The sequence below is a fragment of the Grus americana genome, chromosome 1 (genome assembly GCF_028858705.1).
Source record: "Grus americana isolate bGruAme1 chromosome 1, bGruAme1.mat, whole genome shotgun sequence".
NCBI lineage: Eukaryota > Metazoa > Chordata > Aves > Gruiformes > Gruidae > Grus > Grus americana.
Genome location: NC_072852.1, coordinates 196,384,081 through 196,402,569, shown reverse-complemented (window position 1 = coordinate 196,402,569; position 18,489 = coordinate 196,384,081). Strand labels below are relative to the sequence as shown.

The 18,489-nt window shown below is 41.4% G+C and overlaps 1 protein-coding gene across 3 annotated transcripts; it reads right to left on the bottom strand.

Moving 5' to 3' along the window:
* Positions 1 to 310: 310 nt before the first annotated feature.
* SLC46A3 (solute carrier family 46 member 3) lies at positions 311 to 13,198 on the bottom strand. Of its 3 annotated transcripts, none has more exons than XM_054812705.1 (6): positions 12,957 to 13,198; positions 12,495 to 12,707; positions 6,290 to 7,163; positions 5,793 to 5,876; positions 4,225 to 4,381; positions 311 to 2,936 (listed from the first exon to the last, which is right to left on the bottom strand). In XM_054812705.1, exons 2-6 carry the CDS (start codon positions 12,684 to 12,686, stop codon positions 2,849 to 2,851), a joined length of 1,395 nt encoding a protein of 464 aa, XP_054668680.1. In that variant the 5' UTR covers positions 12,687 to 12,707; positions 12,957 to 13,198; the 3' UTR covers positions 311 to 2,848. The 3 variants fall into 3 exon arrangements, with proteins under 3 accessions (XP_054668680.1, XP_054668678.1, XP_054668681.1); XM_054812703.1 differs by having other exon boundaries at positions 12,843 to 12,997; XM_054812706.1 differs by lacking the exon at positions 12,957 to 13,198 and adding an exon at positions 12,919 to 12,937.
* Positions 13,199 to 18,489: the final 5,291 nt, after the last annotated feature.

Sequence of the window (18,489 nt, the reverse complement as noted above, 5' to 3'; positions counted from 1 at the left end):
CCATCCAGCCTGGCCTCGTAAGGCACTTGTGGGTCCCCTGGTCTGACAGGTGCAACGCAAGAAGCCCCTATGCTGACTTCTTGCGGACAGCAGTGCTGTCCCTGCTCTGCAATTCCCTGTCTCCTCTTGGTGCTGATGTTCTGGGCAGCATCCTTTCCTCTCCCCAAGTGCAAGAGGGAGGCAAAAGCTGTTTGTTGTGACCCCAAAAAATAGATGATACCATAGTGCTGCTGCTTTACATAAATCTTCCCCCACCAGTCATCCTGTTGGCCATTTGTCAAAAAACAATGCAAGAACTACAAAGACAACATAGAGTTTAAAAAATGGGAATTCATTATTAATTTCTGGAACAGTTTGCATTTATATACAAATAGAGCAACTACAATAAACTTGGAAGATTTTGATTTAATAATCTGAAGCACATTAGTACCTGGTTTCCTCAACTTGTGCCATGCTAAGGATTTGAAAAACTAGGTCAAAACACATGAAGGATATGAACTAAACTTACAGCCAGTTCTAAATGCTGTGTCTACCAGAAATACTTTGCAAACAGCAAGTACTTTTACAGCAAAACCAAACCATAACAAAGCTGTTCCTAAAGCGTACATGCTTGTTCTCATTTGGACTGACATGATGCCACTGTGGAATGGGTTTGCTTTGTGGTTACCTTCCCCATGCTAGTAGAGGTGTGCATTGAAGAAGAGGAAGTGAAGGCATGCACCCCATCTTCGTTTGCTTTGCTTTTTCCAGGCAGTTTTGTGTGAAATAGTTAATTTGCTAAAGCCTTGCATAACTGCATAGCAAAGAGGCAAGAAAGACAATGTAATCTTTGTGCTGAAATCCTTTACATCAGTGTTATCTTAATCTCTCTACAAGTACTCATGTTTATTATAAAACTTCTCCAACGAGTTGGCAGCAGCTTGGGCACCTCAAGGGAGGAGAGTCAAGCAGTTTTATTTACTGGCTAGTGTCTAAACTAGCTAATGATCTTTAATTGCCAACATCAGCCTTGGTAGTTCAGGACAAAAGTGTGAGAGCTGGCTATAGTTATTAGCTGTGTAAATATCCATTCCCCCTGTCCTGGATAAACGCACTGTTTTCACCAGCAGTGAGTAGGTAGTGGTCTCCTGGGTAGTGTAAACTCTTACTTTATTTGAACCCTCTTCCAAACTTCTGTGTCATCACAATACATAGCTTGGAACACGATGCTGTTGTTCAAACAAAAAGAACCTACAATAGTATCGTCATGATGCGGTACTGATATTTTTTGGTGGAGTACCACTGAGAAGTTCTGCAGAAATTCTCTGTCCATATGATGGATATTAATGGCTGTAAGCAGATGCTGTGTCTGTCTTCATTTTTTTACCCTAAGCTGTGTGCACGTGAAGTCAGTTCCCACATCATAGTTCCTTTCCTAGAATTCTCCTCTGAATGTCAACCACTTTACATTATTTTGATTTCTCCACCTAATCTGTTCAGGGGGAAGAGAGTCAGGTACAACCCACCTGTACTTTAAGGAATCTGAACTGTACTGGCTGTCAAACTCTCTCTGAAAAATCCTCACGGGACTGATCCTTAACATGGTGGTGTATTTACCTTCTGCTGTGCATTCCAGAAGCTAATACTCGGGATAATTTCTACTCAAAAATCTCAAGCAAAAAGGTGAAGAGTCAACGCAGAAACTAATTCCTGGGTCTGGCAGTCTCACCAGTTTGCACTGTGGCCCTGGGCAAGTCACTTGACCTCTCTGTTAATTTCTCTCTCTTTGCAACAGGGGAGGATAATATCTATTATGGAAGGAGGTTCTTAATAGCATTTGTAAAGTGCTTTGAAGATGAGAAATGCTGCTCAAGTGCTCATAAATTATGCTGCATCCATTGCAAGATGATTAGATGCACGATTCAGATTTGGTCACCTCATTTCAGGGTTGTTAAAAAAATAATCAAAAATCCACTGAAAAGAAATGTTATTGCAGCCTTTCACTGGAAGAAACATTTAAGTGAAGTACAGCCAACTTAAGTAGAAAACAAGAAATATCTATGGGACAAAAAATAGAGGTGTCTATATGTAGTCCCTAATACATGGAAAATGATAAAAATAAATGTGCAATACAGCCTCTGCAAAATGTAGGCATAGGCCAAACTTCACACTCTGCAAGCCGGAAATTTTCTAAGTATGACAGTTCTGTGTGTGAAAATCCATTTTAAGAACTAAGTCACAGGCAAGGTCCACACATCATGCATTAAACTTACACAAACACTCTCTGCTAACTGCAGAGCAGTAAGTCTACTTACAGCAGGTGCAAGTATTGCCTCCAGTTTGGTTGGTTTCTGAAAAAACTACCTTTTATTTTAGTAATTTTAGACAGGTTTTGGGGCTTCACCGTACAGACAGGCCTTTTAAGATGTACACAGCGGACTGCATTTCAGCTGGCATGAGCTCCGCTGGCTTCAGCAGAATTGCCAGCACCGTCTGAGTTGATAAGCTTATCTCTGTCACCCCACTTAGAATGATACAAAATGTATCACAAGCCACAGCTGACGTTCTCAAACTTGAGAAAGGGTAAGTGGAAAGAGAGTATCATCCTACCTTATTTTTTTCTTCATGCTCAAAGGAGCATTAAAATCTCCATCGCCAGCCTATTTGCATAGTTAAGTATGAGAGCTAACTTTATTCAAGAGCTAAAAACAGACTGGATATAGAGTGCTACCAATTTAGTGCTTATTGCTGCAGGGCCACTTTGAGATTGCATCTCCAACTGTTGTGTTATCTCTATGGTCTCCGTATGACATAAAGGTCTGTGCCACTGCATGTCAGATTAGAAAACCCAGATAGGTGAATCCTTTGTTCAACTATCAACGCTCTCTATGCTGGATACTTCTTCAGGTACAAGCAGAGCCAAGTCCTCCCCGCTCCAGCTTGTGCACAGAAGCCAACTGTAAGACACAGATAAGATAGATATCTTTAGCTGAGATAGTTTAGTATAGCATGCTGATTCAGCACCAAAAAACACACTCCATAGCGCTCTGTTACAGCCATCTTCTGTGGCACAAAGCTGTTGACGAATCTTAGTAAACAAAAGCAATGACAGCATTGCCCTTATGACAAATTACACAGTATCGTTCCTGCTGTCTTTGGTAAGTACTAAACTACTATGCCTGATTTACTACAGACTGGAACAACTATGCATTCTGCTCTCAAACAGTAACGCTGCATGACGCTCTCAAAAGAAAGGTTTTAGAGAATGGTTATTCAAAGGGTGGGATATCCGAGACACTCATGACAGAAGGAAAAGAAAAATAACTTCCAAAAATTTATGCTGATGATGGTCCTGATTGCAGGATGGACTAATTGATGGTAAGTATCTGTTACCTTTTGCACAGAAGAGAGTTTCTTAACAGAAACTTTTTCTACCATACCGCATTGGACTAAACTAAACATAGTATTTAATAAAATAAGTATTTACTGAGCCTTTGTTAATATAACTGAATTCCTCAATTTTTTATTACTTTGCTGAAAAGTATTCTCCACACAAACAAGACTCCTTTGCTTCAATTCCCTCAGGCCTGAGAGGGAATCACTACCTTAGTCTTAAGTTACCATTAGTGCAGCTTCTCTGAATAGACTGTGTAAAACACTGTAGTGAGGCAGGCACAGACTTGAAATTATGTGAAATGTTCTAAATCTACAGCATTATCATTGCCTATTATTTAAAACTTAAAATGCAGCTGATAAAAGGTGACTGAGGTAAAATCTAAGCATTAGGAAACAAGATACAAGTCTCCAGCAAGAGTACCACCCTCTCAAGAAAACTGGCTTTTTCCCCCCAAATATAAATCTATATAATGAAAAGTGATCTTTCTGTCATTTAGACCTATGTTCCAGCACCCTAAAAAGCCATAATTTATGTTGGAAATAATGTAAAGTGAACTTTGCTTTTGTAAATACTCATGAATAATGATATTTCACTGTTGGTATTACTAAATGGTCACTAGATATGCTGAGATGCAAATACTATAGAGGCATATTTTTTGACCATGTCTAAAGGTTTATTCATATGGGCCTTAAAGTTAGTGCAGATCTTTTATAGATTTTAATGGCACTGGGTCACATGGTACCTGTGAAGTTTGAGAACTACTGCACTAAACCATTCAGCTTCAACTCATGTCAAAACAGAAATTACTGGCAAAAGCAGTCAGAAGCAGCCTCCTGATCCATACTTACCAGAGGACAGACAGTGGAATTAGACAAAGGCCTGCCGATAGGAGGAAGCTAAAGCCTGAAAACCATGCAACAGTAGCTGCGTAGAGAGTATTAAAAACTGAAAGGGAAATAGCGCCGGTCACAACTTCTAAACAGGCAATACAAGCAAACACAGCACCTGAAAAAAAAAAAAAATTACAAACAAAATCCCTTCAAAGTACCTAAGCTTTTAAACTTGTTTTGAAAGATCTATCCATCTACACTATTTTAGCAACTATGCAAGTAACAAGCACCCAAGTATCATATGTATTTGCTATGGAAGTGTCTTCCGTGGGGACTCCTACAAAAGACTTGCTTTTTAAATTAAAAAAACAAAACACATTTTGCTCATGGGAACTATTTTTCTGTGCTACTATTCCATCACCATACCTACTTTTTTGAATCTGCTTATCACATGAAGTTCAAACTGTTCATCCTCACTAACCACGTTCTGCACATCTTCATCCTTTACCGCTTCCAATTCTCCTCTCGATTCTCACTCTTCCCTTTCGTTTTTCTTCCTTCTCTAATTTTCACCCTTATATGTGGAAAAGGCTCTGATCCAACAAAGACTGCTTGTTCAGCACATAACCATCTCCTACTCATTTTTGAAAGGAAAGAAGCAACCTTGTTTGCACTGAACTACCCATTGGGGTGGCAGTCTATCCTATCAGTGTCTTGTTGAACACGTTTTCCCAAGCCACACTCATATTCACGGGACTATAAACAAAATCACAATAGGTAAGCTGAAAAGGATAACAAGAGGCAACCTGATTCCTGCATCAAACTACTCAAGTAGCCAAAGCCCTGAAGAATGCTGAGAAACTGCAAAAACAGAGGTGCACGTTAGCATAGTCAGGTACAAGGAGATCTTTTGTTTTAGTGTATTAAGATATGTCTTTTAAAAAATAAACCCAAACAACTCAGGAAAATGCTTCTAGAAAGTATATGCTCCCCAAAAGCAAAATATGGGATACTAGAGCCACATTTTGAGGCCTGACATGCTTTTTTCTGCGTTCCATAAGGAAAGGACTTTCAAAAGTAGTATGTTACATCTTTTGGGACACATCTCAGTAGCCACAGGCACCCATGAAGCTGGGTACATAGCTCAGGATCCAAGTCTAATTGTTTTCAAGTGCTTTGAAGGTTGACCACCTACTGCTTACCCTTCTAAATTATTAAGTGTGACATTGACTAAGTAACAGAAATGTATCTTTCTCTGCATGTCAAAATCTTGTGAATGTAGAAGCACTTGTGAAATCACATCTGTATACATCTTGAGCATTCCTCTGCTTCAAGTTCCCCATGGTCTTTATTTTTAGAGCAATATCTCCTTTGAAGATTGAAATTTGCAGTAGTTTTTAAACATAGTGTTGTTTATATTAAATTCAGAGTCTAAAGCCATTAATATCACGACACAGAGTCATGGAACTTGAAAGAAAAACAGTCTTAAAATACCAATACATATCTGTTCGTTTAAAAGTAATCTTGGTGCATCTCTGTTCTGAAATAACACATTATTGTATTGTTTAACATCAAATTCTACTCACCCTGTTCACCAGTGAGAACCACTTTTGACAGCATGGATCGAAGAACAGGAATAGGCATAAAGCAGAGCAAAGATGGCACTCTTACTGTAAAGCAATGAATCAGTCATGAGACACTGAAATAACAAAAATCCAGGATTTTACAAACACATTGCAAATTAATTAGTCATATACTTTTGAATACTCAGTTCCCCAAATAGTAAAAGACAATAGAAAAGTCGGACTAGAAGTGCACTCAGACACAATTACGCAAGCATGAAGAAATTAAATAATCCAATGTATCTCTATGGCACTACAACCAAATCATGGCAAGTAATTCCATCCTCTCTCCACATACTTTATCTTTTAATTAAATCCTAAATCAGTATATTGTATATTTTACCTCTCCACGACCCTTTTAAGATGGTACGCCCAATATCTACCAACTGCATTCACTACAGATAACATAGCAGCATTTTCATGTATGTTGTTAACTATGGAACAAATCATTCTGAACTCACCTAAAAACATGAGCAGGGTAGTTTTGGCAAAGGCAGCCATGACCATTCCTCCAATGTAAGAAAATATCCCAATAAAGACAATATAGATGTCTTTGAGACATTTAGAAAATAAGAAAACTCCTAGAAAACTGGTCAGAGAGACAGAAGTCAACGCAGCTGCTCCATATCCAATGTATACTTCATTCCAGCAGAGTGGCTCATCCAGTTCATACAGTATAAAAAGTGAAGTCCCACCAAACACAGTAAACAAATAAGTCATAAATGTAAAAAGTAACACAATAATTAAAATTCTCTTTTTATAAGGGGAAGTTTTAAAAAGCATGTACACTCCAGAAAATGTCTCTCTCAGAAGCTCTTTACAAGATTCTGGTGCCTGGTGCTGAAATTCAGATACGCTTACTGTTTCTTCCAGAAAAAATGTAATATAGACAATATTAAGGACATGAAGCAGAGATGCTGTCACAAATGTCCACATAAAGCCTATTCCTCTTAGGAAGTAGCCAGATGACAGTCCTGCCAATCCAGATACAACTCCAAAAATCAAATCCACCACAGCTATTCGTGTTGTCTTCTGCTTCTCATCGTGACACACGTCTGCTATAAAAGCAAAGCCTCCTCCAAGGAAAGTTGCCATACTCCCAAACAGTCCAGTAATAAATGCAACCGCAAACAGGATAGAGAGTGACAAGGAAAAATATGATATTACAGAGAGGCAAACACCAGCAATCAAAGCTCCCATTGATGGTAAAACTAAAGACCTTTTCCGTCCCTGACGATCCCCGTTAGCTACAATGACAAAGGCAACTATAAGGCTGGGAACTGACCCCGTTAAGTCCAACTGCATATTAAACACAGAGGCTTTTTCTTGAACTTCCTGCAAAGAGAAAAAAAAACCACGTAAATACTATAATACATTGTAAAAAAATCTATACTTCTAGAATATTACAGTTACATAATGATTAGCATGCAATATAATGTATAGCACAGTACATGTTTACAGATTATATAATTATAAAACACATATAATTTTACAAGATTATATGACATTATAATATATGCAATAATAAAATATAGTACATTACTATATGTTTATAAGAATGCATTATATTACAGTAATCACTAACACAAAGGAATTGCATATTCAAAGACTCGCACTTTTGTAATTTTACCGTCAATATTCCTCAAACATCCCTTGTTACATTTTAGGCCAGAACTTATTTCTTAAAATACAATCTTACTAGTACTCTTGACAGAGAAGATTCAATGGAGACAAGAGAACAATTCTTTTGAACATGCATTTACACGAGCTGGTGCTTACACTTTAAGTATCATCTCCCTCAGTACAGGGTATGGCAAAAGGACACTGGGCCTATTTTAATATCTCAAAAATCAGTGGTAAAACAGTCTTTGATTGAGGAACATACCCCATGCTCCCTACTCACAGGAAATCATTTTCCCTCCCAAATAATCCTACTGAAAGGGTTACAAGGAACAATTCACTGACTAGCACATTGTGCAAGTAAAGAGATCAGAATTTGCTCTGACACCCCAATGTACAATGTTAATAATAACAACAATAACAATGTGAAACACAGCATTAAAATTTATACTGACTCACAGATATGTGAATTAACGAAGTTTTAAAACACTGGAAAGCTCCGAGTTCAAAAACTGGCTAAATCGGTAATGTCTCTACAGATACGCTACAGCAGGTATTCACATAAGGAACAGCAGCTAACACTATGACAATAAACTATAAACTATGAGAAAATGAGAAAAATTTCTGAGCTCTTTTTAACAGATGTATAAAAATCAAATGTAGCTGAAAAACAACCAGTTAACAGAACGTGAATAGCTGTAGAAAAAAGAACTAAAGAAAAGTCAATTGAAAAAAAAAAAAAGACTATCTTGTTATGAAGCCAGCTGCTAAATGACGCTCAGCAAGCTAATTCAGATCTTGCTTTTAATGTATTGATGCAGGCCAGACAGAGAGCAGCCACAACAGCCCCTTCAAAGACAACCACCTGATCAGACAGAAGAGCAGCAGGGGAAAAGGAAGTAACTTCATTTGCACAAACCCTTTAAACTCTATAAGATCAACTTTCAGATGCAGAGAATAAAGTAATTCTGAAAGTTTTCTTCACGTTTTCAGAGGTATCACACTGACTTGGGCAGGGGTTGCACTCTTTAATCATCAGCAGGTAAAGCTGTGTAAGTCTTCCCAAGCCATTCTCAGCCTGCATTCAAGCCATCTGTATGCCAAGTTTCAGGTGTTTCCTCTGTAGCTAACATAATCCCCACTGAGTAGCATTCAAAAGATAAAAAAAAAAAAACCCTAGAGTGTACTGTGGGCAATTTTAAAAGCTGCTGATTGCTTTATAAATTCAGATTTCTATTTACAGGCAAAGACCATGAGTTTCTAGTTCAATCTCTTTGTTTGTTTACAAGATACCAGGTTTTATTGCAGGAGGAAAATTCAACTGATCCTGAGGCCCCCAAGGAAATCCCTCAAGATCCCCAGCACTCTGAAGTCTTTTACTTTCTTCCCTTATGGTGTCTGACTACCTTAGGATTCATGACGTCTTGTCCACTGGCCAGCACTGTAGTCACCCTGGAAGGGTCAAAACCATGAAGACTGAACAAACCAAGATGGAAAATGATATTCTGATCTTTAATTCCTCCTCTGCTGACAAGCAGAACTCTATGTAGTTGCAGGCATTGCTTCTTTACTAGGATCATCAGGTTCAAAGATACCAGCATCAAAGAAATGCTAATACATTAGAAGTAAAACTAGATGCTATTATATATCACCTTAACCCACATTAACCATACAATACAAATATTGTTGCCAAACCATAATGAAACTGGAGGAATAAAACAACAAAGACTTGGGTTTCATTGGTTTGGAAGTAGATGGGCAACATAAAGAACGCAGCTACACATCCAGATACCGCAAATGACCATGACCTTGCAGACATAAATGACTGTTTGTCTACTGACGAGAAGGCTAAAAGACAGAAGTACAGAAGAACTCCATTTAGAGTGTAAAGCACTCAACTGCCCACTTCATGTTTTTATAAAGTTAATGGAAAAGAATGCAGAAAAAGATAGGTCAAGCCCGCAGCTGCTTTAAAATCACATAACTATTAAAGTCAATGGAACTACATAAATTTGAAGAGAAAGGTCCAGTTTTTTAATCTGCAAATTCACTCTACTCTGAAAAAAATGCTCATAGTGGATAGAAATAGTTCTTAAAATGACAGATTTTAAAATTAAAAGAAAAAAATGAAAAAGCAATTCATTTATGTAAGGTTTACATTAAGGGAGAAGTGTAGTGCCTGAGGCTGAACAATGTACAGAACATGATAAATTGACAGGCTGATAAAATTTAAAAAATATTACAAAGTAGCAAAGGAAAACACATGGACTGGATAATAATAAACTGGATGATAAATAATGTTTAATGATTAATAATGTAACTCTTTCTGAGCTAAACAACAACAAAAAAGGATTATCCAAGCCAGTGACTGGAATGCTTCAGCTTGTATTCAAACTACCTTTGAAATAATTTTATTATAAAATTATTAATATATAAAATTATTGTTATAAAATGACTAATTTCCTTCAAATTGTAAGAAATAATTAATCTCAATGCTGCAAAGACTATCCATTTTGAACTATATTCTACTTTTTTTGCAGGTTCCAAGTGATTTATGTCTTCAATTTCCTTTTATATTTTGCTTTGAAATAGGTGAGATTACGAAAAAGCTTCTCCATTCTCAGAATGGAAGGATTTACACTAAATTAACTACTAAGGAAGGTGTTCTTCTAAAAGTTAATGCCAAGCAAGGCTTGTTGGGAACAATCCTGACAGCAAAATGTACAGCTTCTGTAAACAGAAGTCAGTTAGGATGGTCTTGAAAAATCCAGAACACCTACTTCACATATCCTCAGCAAAGGGCTTGGAACTGCACTACTGAATCTACTCTTTTCCCCACACACAGGATTATTACCCAGCACAGAGTTGGAATTCCACCGAAATTAATGGGTGTTTGGAGCATTTTAGATTCTTATGCTATGATAACAAGTGTGGTTGCAAAATGCAGGCGAGATGTCCAGACAAGAGTATGATTGTTCAAAAGCTCATGACCTGCTGGCAACCATTGATATGGAGGGAATGCAAACTTGGCAGGAAAAGGAAAAAAAAAAAAAAAAAAAAGAAGTTCCATTGGCCATTGCTCAGCTAAGGTCTTGAAGGATTCCTGTTCTCAAATATCCAGTTAGTTATACTTTGTATCCAAAAAACCCCAACCTGTAACATGTGAATTCACCACCACATCAATCAGAGACCCTTCAGCTGAAATTAAGCACTCTGCTTCAGTGTTTTGCAAAAAGAAATACAAAGTCTTAGATCCTGAGCATAGGTGATCACAATCTGAAAACAGGTTGAATTTGGGGGGTAACTAGCAAGTGCAAAGTGCAGAAATGTTTGTGAAAAGCAGGTTTCTTGATGGGCTCTGCGATTAGAACTGTATGCACCACGTATTGTTTTCTTCGAGTTGTTCCTCCTATTGACACATGACACCGTATGACAAAATGCACACACAGAGCACCAAACAGGGAGCTAACACTAAATAAAACACTTTGGGGGAGTAACATACAAACATTACTCAGACAATAATTGATTATTATCTCCAAATTAATCCCAATGGGTGGCATACTTTACCTTCCTGGCTGATGGGTCAGCCGAGAAAGCACACTGGACTACAATTCTATTGACCTTTTCACCTGCACATGCTTTCTACTAAGACCAGCTTCTGTCACATGAGGAAGAACCTACTCCACACTACAAATCCTGAATTATTTCTTTGATCATCTTCAATGGAAGCAGGAACTATTAAAAAAATTCTTTTATATATGACAAATGAAGTAGATAAGCTCAGGTGTTCAGTCTTGTGCATATGCAGCACATCAGAGATTCAAATCTGGGATGTGAGCAAAAATTTTCAGGTGCCCTTTCAGCAGCATAGAGGAATGCCAGCTGTTTCCATAACTCCATCTTCTGTGTAATTTACAGTCAGAGTCATCTAGTTTTCTGACTCTGCAATGGTTTCATGTTCCACTTAATCCAACCTAACTGCTAGTTGTTGTTGTGAAGGATGGTTCTGTTGTACCTCTTCTGCAAATGTGTTCCCTCTGCCATCCCCATATTAGATACAGCAATCACGTGGCTAGTCTGTCCGAGCGGTGCACTGCTTCAGAAAACAACACCACTCGAAACCGAACAAATTAAAAAGAGATGATCCTTCTGTTGAATCAGGGGCCATATCAAATCCAAACCGTACCATCTGACTGTGGAATTGCAAGATGCAACACGGGGGGGAACAACACTGCGGGGGGGAGAGGAAAGGAAAATGGAGTATGATCGTATCTTCTGCTGTCAGCCCACAGTTAGTTCTGCTTAAGTGTAGATTAAAACTGCACTGGAAGTGCAATGGAAGAAGTTCCAATCAACAAGCAGCTCTCCGGCATACTGAACTACGAAAAAGAGCTGAAAATGTAATTGACCATGGGACGCTGTCATCTTGCCATCTCTTTATTTCAACAAGGCAGACTAGCACTGCTATGAATGGTAAATCATCAGATATGTTTGACTGTGCAAAGATCAGTTAAATATTTTTTCACATTTTAAAAATACTTTTTTTTTAAAATATTAAACCTCCCCATTTTTCATACTTTTAATTCCTTTGAAATAAATGTATTCCACGCTAGATCTTATTCCTGAAAATTATAGGACATTTGCCAAAGTTGACATAGTTACAGAGAACACTGGAAGTCACAGAGACAACTGATGGCTCATAAACACCTGCACAACTCCTGCTGGAAGGAGGAGCCTTCGGCAGTACCCGCTATAATGTCAGGCCAATGCAAATTTGGGCCAAATCCTCTCAGATGACTTTCAACTCCCGTTAAAATAGGAATTTACCTCAGCATCTTCCTGGAGACAAATCTTTGTCTTTAAAGCCCTACAGCTACCTACCACGCAACACAAGAGCAAGGAGACAGTAAAGTGACAGCAGTTGACCAAACGACTGCTTTTCTATATATAAAAAGTTAAGTAAGGTTATATAAAAGGCAGTTACGTTGAGACAGCACCTAATGGCTGCAAATTTATTTACAACTATTTTTTTTTCTCCCCTCTTACCTTCTGTTTGATATAAATCGGGCTACTTTTATTCTGTTCGCAGTGAGTGGCATTGCTATCGCTTACGAAAGTGGAGTTGTACTCTTCCTCCCACAGCCGCCGGTAGATGAACTGCTGCACCAGCGGGCTTGTCAAGGAAGACGCAAATATGTAGATGAAAATGACGGGTTCCACGCACAAAACCTTCCTCATTTCTGGCTTTGGGGTTTAATCCTGTGTACCAGAAAACAAAACGCAATTACTCACGACTTGAAAACACCCGGCCCGCCGGCACGCTCCGCCCCGGCTGCTGACAGCCCGGACCTGCCCGGGAGTCCCCATGAACGACCCCCCCGCCCCCGGGAGCACCTGCCCCGCCGGCACCGGCAATGCCCCCTCACTCCGCCCGCCGCCGCCTCCCTCGGCCGGGCTGTGCCCCGCGGACCGTGCCCCCGCCCGCCGTCGCTCTCCTCCGCCCCGCACCGGCCCGCGGCGGAGGTCAGGCAGTGCCGGCGGTGCGTGACACCGAGAGGCGGGACGAGGAGGACAGCCGCGTCCCTCAGCGGAGGAGTGTCCCCCGCCCCCCCCGCCGGCCCGGCACCGCCCCCCTTTCCCGGCCGCGGCCGCCGAGAGGACGAAGCCGGGCGCCGCCATCTCGCCCCGGTGTCCCTCAGCCCTCCGCGGCCTGCGGGCGGGGCGCTGCGGCAGGCGGCTCCGTGGCCTGGCGCTGCAGGCCGAGTCTGGGCGGGCTCTGCTCGGGGAGGCGGGGGGTGGCCTCGGCGGGACAAGGGGACGTTCGTGTGTGTCGTGTTCCCCCGCCCCGGTGTTTGCAGCCAGGGGACGCGTGGGGTTGCTGCACGAAATGATGACAAATCAGCAGTTCCGTGACTTCACCCCCGAGCCGCAGCAGCGTGCCAAACGTTGCTGTCGCCGTTTACTGGGCAGAAGACTTTGTTTTGGCCGGTTACGCAACGAGAACGTTTCTGTCCGCGGTGCCTCCGGCCTCGTTTAACACCCGCGCTGGTGCACCCGGCGCTGCAGCTCCCGCTGCCGGGTGCTCGGCCTGGCCGGTGGGGTCAGCCTGCCTCGGGGCTGCCGCGGCCCAGCGCTGCCCGCCGACTGTTTCTGCTCCGTGCTGCCGTGTTTTCCGCTCTCAGCTGACATGATTTAGAAGTTTCCTTATAGCCGCTCCCCTTCCACATGCTCTGGGCTTGTCAGGGTGTGTAACAGCAACATTTGTTAGCTGGTCTCCGGTTAATGTATCCCGTTGTCTCCGAGTCTCGCATAGCTGGTGCTGTGTGTCAGGGGAAAGGTGCGCTGGCTCGTGTCTCCCTCATCACGGCTGCTGTGGCACATGCTTCGGCTCTACAAGAAAGGTCATGCTGGTGCAGATCCACAGTTGTGCTGTTTAGACATGACCTCTACCCGCCTTGAGGTACACAACGGAGGGAGCATGCCCTGGCATCAGAGCTGTAAAACTGTGGGATGTGTTGTGCACGCAGTACGTGTATGGCAGAAGCCTTATCTGCTCACTGATGATGGCTGCTCGTTGGGTTATGGATACTGGTTTATCTCTGCTTTGAGGTGGGGTGCTCTGGGACGGACACCACAGTACCCCTGCTCTCTTCATTCCTGTCGGTGTCATCTTAAGACACTGAGATGATTCTGGCCTCACACTCACCAGTGTGGTACAAGGAGAGATGACATGGTTGAGGAGTAGATGCCCAAAGGACCTCCTTTCAGTCTTAAATACGGCTTTTCAATTACAAATATTGCAAAAAGTCATATTTGCTAAAAGCACATCAAAACTTCAAAGGTTCCCTGGTGTATCTTTTCTCTTAAAACAGGAAGTGCAGTTTAATAACTTCATGAATATTCAGTTCCTTCATAAACTGATTTGAAACCAGATTAACTGTAACATGGGTCATATGATATTGACTAAATCTTTAATTTTTTTCACTGGCATGTGACATGTCATTCAGTCATAAATTTAGGGACAGCACTGGTCTGTCATATGTCTTAGCATAGGATCAACCCAATATATAAGCTCAGTGGTCTTGATCATTTACTTTAGATGGTGAGCTGGTTTGGTCTGGTGTATCGACCTGTGCACAGAGACACACAGACGCAGACAGACAGTGATTCAAAAGAAGTGCATCTCTGGCCTGGAATCAACTGTAGAGAGTATTGTTCTTCTCCTTGACCTAGCCAGGTCCAAAGTCTGATTCACCCTGTGACAGTATTTTGTTTGTCACAAGGTAAAGCCAAAATGATCATGTGAGGTTTACACGCAAATGGTTTGCTAGACGAGAAGGGCTGTTCAGGTCACTCAGCCAGCTGTTAATGTTTGTCTGGATGCAGTGAAGAAGGGATTTTAAACCTGTGGGACCTTTGTTTTTCCACAGAAGGATATTGTTCAGACCCCCATTAGGTTTCTTTCTAGGTACATCTGTGCTCAAAAGCATGTCACTCATGAGCACGAATTGCGTGTACAGCCCAGGGTGATGGGCAAAACTTGTTTTAGCTAGCAGTCTCTTCAGGACAGCCTTCCCAACACTGAAAAGTGGAACTCTGGCTCTGTGCCCCAGAGAGGTCCTCTGCTTCTGACCTTCCTATCTCCAGTAACTGTGTTTAAGTTTGGGCTTGGGTTTGCAGAGCCAAGTGGCTCCAGCAAAGTTGTGTCCTCACCAGTGCTGAAGGCAAGGCTGCAGCATGAGCTGGGCGCCTCTAAGCACCCGATTATCTTTGTCCAATAGTTTGAAGCCAGCTCACGAGTATCTTGCAGTGCTGACAGGTAACATATACCCCTCACACAGGTGCACTGGAACAGACTTGGCCCTCCCTTGTTCCCAGTCCTCCCCTGCAAGGGGAACTAAAAGCAATAGATGTGATTAAACTTTTAAGATCAGACTTAGCTGGGTGATGCTTATCCTTCAAAGCCAAGCATTTCCAAATAACAGAATACATGGCAAATTAGTTTCTTCTCTCCCCTATCACCAGTATTCACGTTGGCCCAAATTTGAGTGACACGCTGGTGAACAGACTTCACAAAGGTGACAGGTGTGTGGTGGCTGCAGCTTTGCAGTTTGTATTGTTTGTTTATGGACATCCTCAATGTGCGAAGATGGAAGGAGCGCATGCATTTGTTGTGGAGGTCAAGCTTTCTGGGAGTACTTGCTAAGTTTTCCATCAAAAAATCTTAAAAAACAGATTACTGATCTTTGAAGGCGATATGTTGCTTGTGTGTCAGGGCGTGGAAAAAAGGAGACAGGTAATGAAGATCAAAGTTCAGAACATGAGGAGATTTCTGAGAGATCTCACCAGCACTGGTCAAAGGGCAGACACTTCGTTACCTTCAGCGACAGAACTCTTCAAACAAAGCCTCCTGCACTTCCAGGAATTATGCACAACTTATGTGGCAAGATCTTGGCATTCGTTGATTGCTATGATTGCATTCTTAGATAACTTTGTTGCTGCAAAAAAAAGGAGCAATTTCTATTTTTTTATATATATATGCATATATATATACTGTAAACATATTTTCTAGCAAATTCTTTTGATGAAGGTGAAGTTGGAGACATTTTTGAGATCTGGATAGTCACATTTCTTTGCTGAAAGAATTAGTAGGGCTTTAATAAATAATATTGCCATGTAAAATGTGATTTTAATTGACTTCTAAGAAGTTGCCCAGAGAGCCAACTGTATCCTGGGCTGCATCAGAAGAAGTGTGACCAGCAGGTCCAGGGAGGTGATCCTGCTGCTCTACTCCGCTCTTGTGAGACCCCACCTGGAGTACTGCATCCAGCTCTGGGGGCCCCAGTACAAGACAGACATGGAGCTGTTGGAGTGAGTCCAGAGGAGGCCACGAAGCTGATCAGAGGGATGGAGCACCTCTCCTATGAGGACAGGCTGAGAGAGTTGGGGTTGTTCAGCCTGGAGAAGAGAAGGGTCCGGGGAGATCTGATTGTGGCCTTCCAGTACCTGAAGGGGCCTAAAGGAAAGCTGGTGAGGGCCTGTTTATGAGGGAGTGTAGTGACAGGACAAGGGGTAATGGGTTCAAGCTGAAGGAGGGTCGATTTAGATTAGCTGTTAGAAAGAAATTCTTCCCTGTGAGGGTGGTGAGGCACTAGAACAGGTTGCCCAGAGAGGTTGTGGATGCCCCCTCCCTGGAAGTGTTCAAGGCCAGGTTGGATGGGGCTTTGGGCAACGTGGTCTAGTGGAGGGTGTCCCTGCCCATGGCAGGGGGGTTGGAACTAGATGATCTTTGAGGTCCCTTCCAACCCAAACCGTTCTATGATCCTATGATTCTATGATTCTAAGTACTTTTTATAATTGAAGTGACTTTAATTTTCCATGTTAACAATCTGTTGAGATCATGGAGGACCTTAGCCCTCTACAAATCATTTGTGGATTACAGAGTGACAATAAGAAGTGTCATATCTACTTATATTCAACTCATGTTTTCAAGGCTATCTTGGTAACAGTGGTTAATACAAATTTAAAAAAGAAACATAAAAAGGGAAGAGAGAAACACAGTTTCTGCAAAGAGCCTATTTTATACAAAATGCCTTTCTGCAGAAACCTTACATACACTGTGTCTTGCCTATGAGCACATCAAATGGAGATACATGAAGGAAGTTCTCCAAATAGTACCACTGGGGAAAAGGAGAAGAGAATAAGCTGCATAATTCTGCAGAGGCATGCCTGGGTTTAGATGTAACTGTTTTGGTTTTTGTTATAGCCGAGTTGATTGCTGAAGCTTGAATGCAAGCCCTGACAACAGAGTAGTAAGGAAGATTTAAATATGAGACTGAAAGAAAACATGATAAAGAAAATTTGTGTAACAAATCCAACCACGCAGTTTTGAAAAGACAAGGAGAGACTGTTACCATCATGCGACCCAGAGAAAACCTGTGCAGGTTTCATATCACTACTTTTTATTCAGTACAGATCATCACTGATTTTCAGGGCTTAAAATGGCATCTCTGACCTTAGACTATTTACACAGCTAAAGGCATCTGCCCCAGCAAGTGGTCGCTGACCTGCAGCCCAAGTGCAGAGAGGCTCATACCTTTACCCCTCTCTCCTCTGACTGACCCCCATCTGCACTGCGCAGCATTTTAGTCTGAGTCTCCTCTTGCCCCATGGAGTACCTGAAAGCCACAGATAATCATAAATGATAAAATTTTTGTCTTTTTGCAGTCCAGGATATCTGAAACAATGTGACTGTGTTTATCTGGTATGGAAGAAGGTGCTTGAAAGGTAATAGGTATGGGCAAAGACATCCCACCAACCTGGTGTCGCTGAGAACAGGAGTGTCATTTTGAACCCCTCTGTCACAGCACGAGCACTACCGCTGACTGTAGTCTCTATGCCAGGTGGTACTTGCTACTGTTCTTAAGTGTTGTGCTGAAAGTTGGTGCTTATTTAAGTCCTCAGACACTTGTAAGGCATCAGGATGTATGTATTTTCTCTGAACTAGGTAATCTTAATGGAACCAATGTTCTTGGTGGCCTCTCCTTCACACATACCACATAACAGCAGACATTTCCAAATGGTGTGGTTTATTCAGTATTTTTCCTTTTCAGCTATTTCCCCTCCATACTCATGTATTGGCAAGTCCTCAGTGCTTATTTCTGATTATTTCATATCTCAGATGTAGATATTTCCATTGAAAGCCCTTCACCCTGGAGGCTTTTCTGTTTAGATGACTTGGTGGAGGAGAATTCTGCAGCTCCCTTCACGCTGGGTTCAGGTGCACTGTGTGTGGATGGCCCGTTGCAGTTTCATCCAGTCCAAAACATAGCTGCAGGAAGCTATTAGACCTGCCATGGCTGGCTTTCAGGCTTCTTGAGAATTTGAATTTTAATTTTAATTTATGCAGCTTCTTGGTTCTGTGTGGGGTTTTTTTTGTTTAGTTTGTTTTTTCTTTGCTGTTTTGCTTTTAATTACATTTGGGTATTAGACATATGATGGTTCTTCTTCACTGTAAAAAGGTGATTTAAGTTGTATAAGC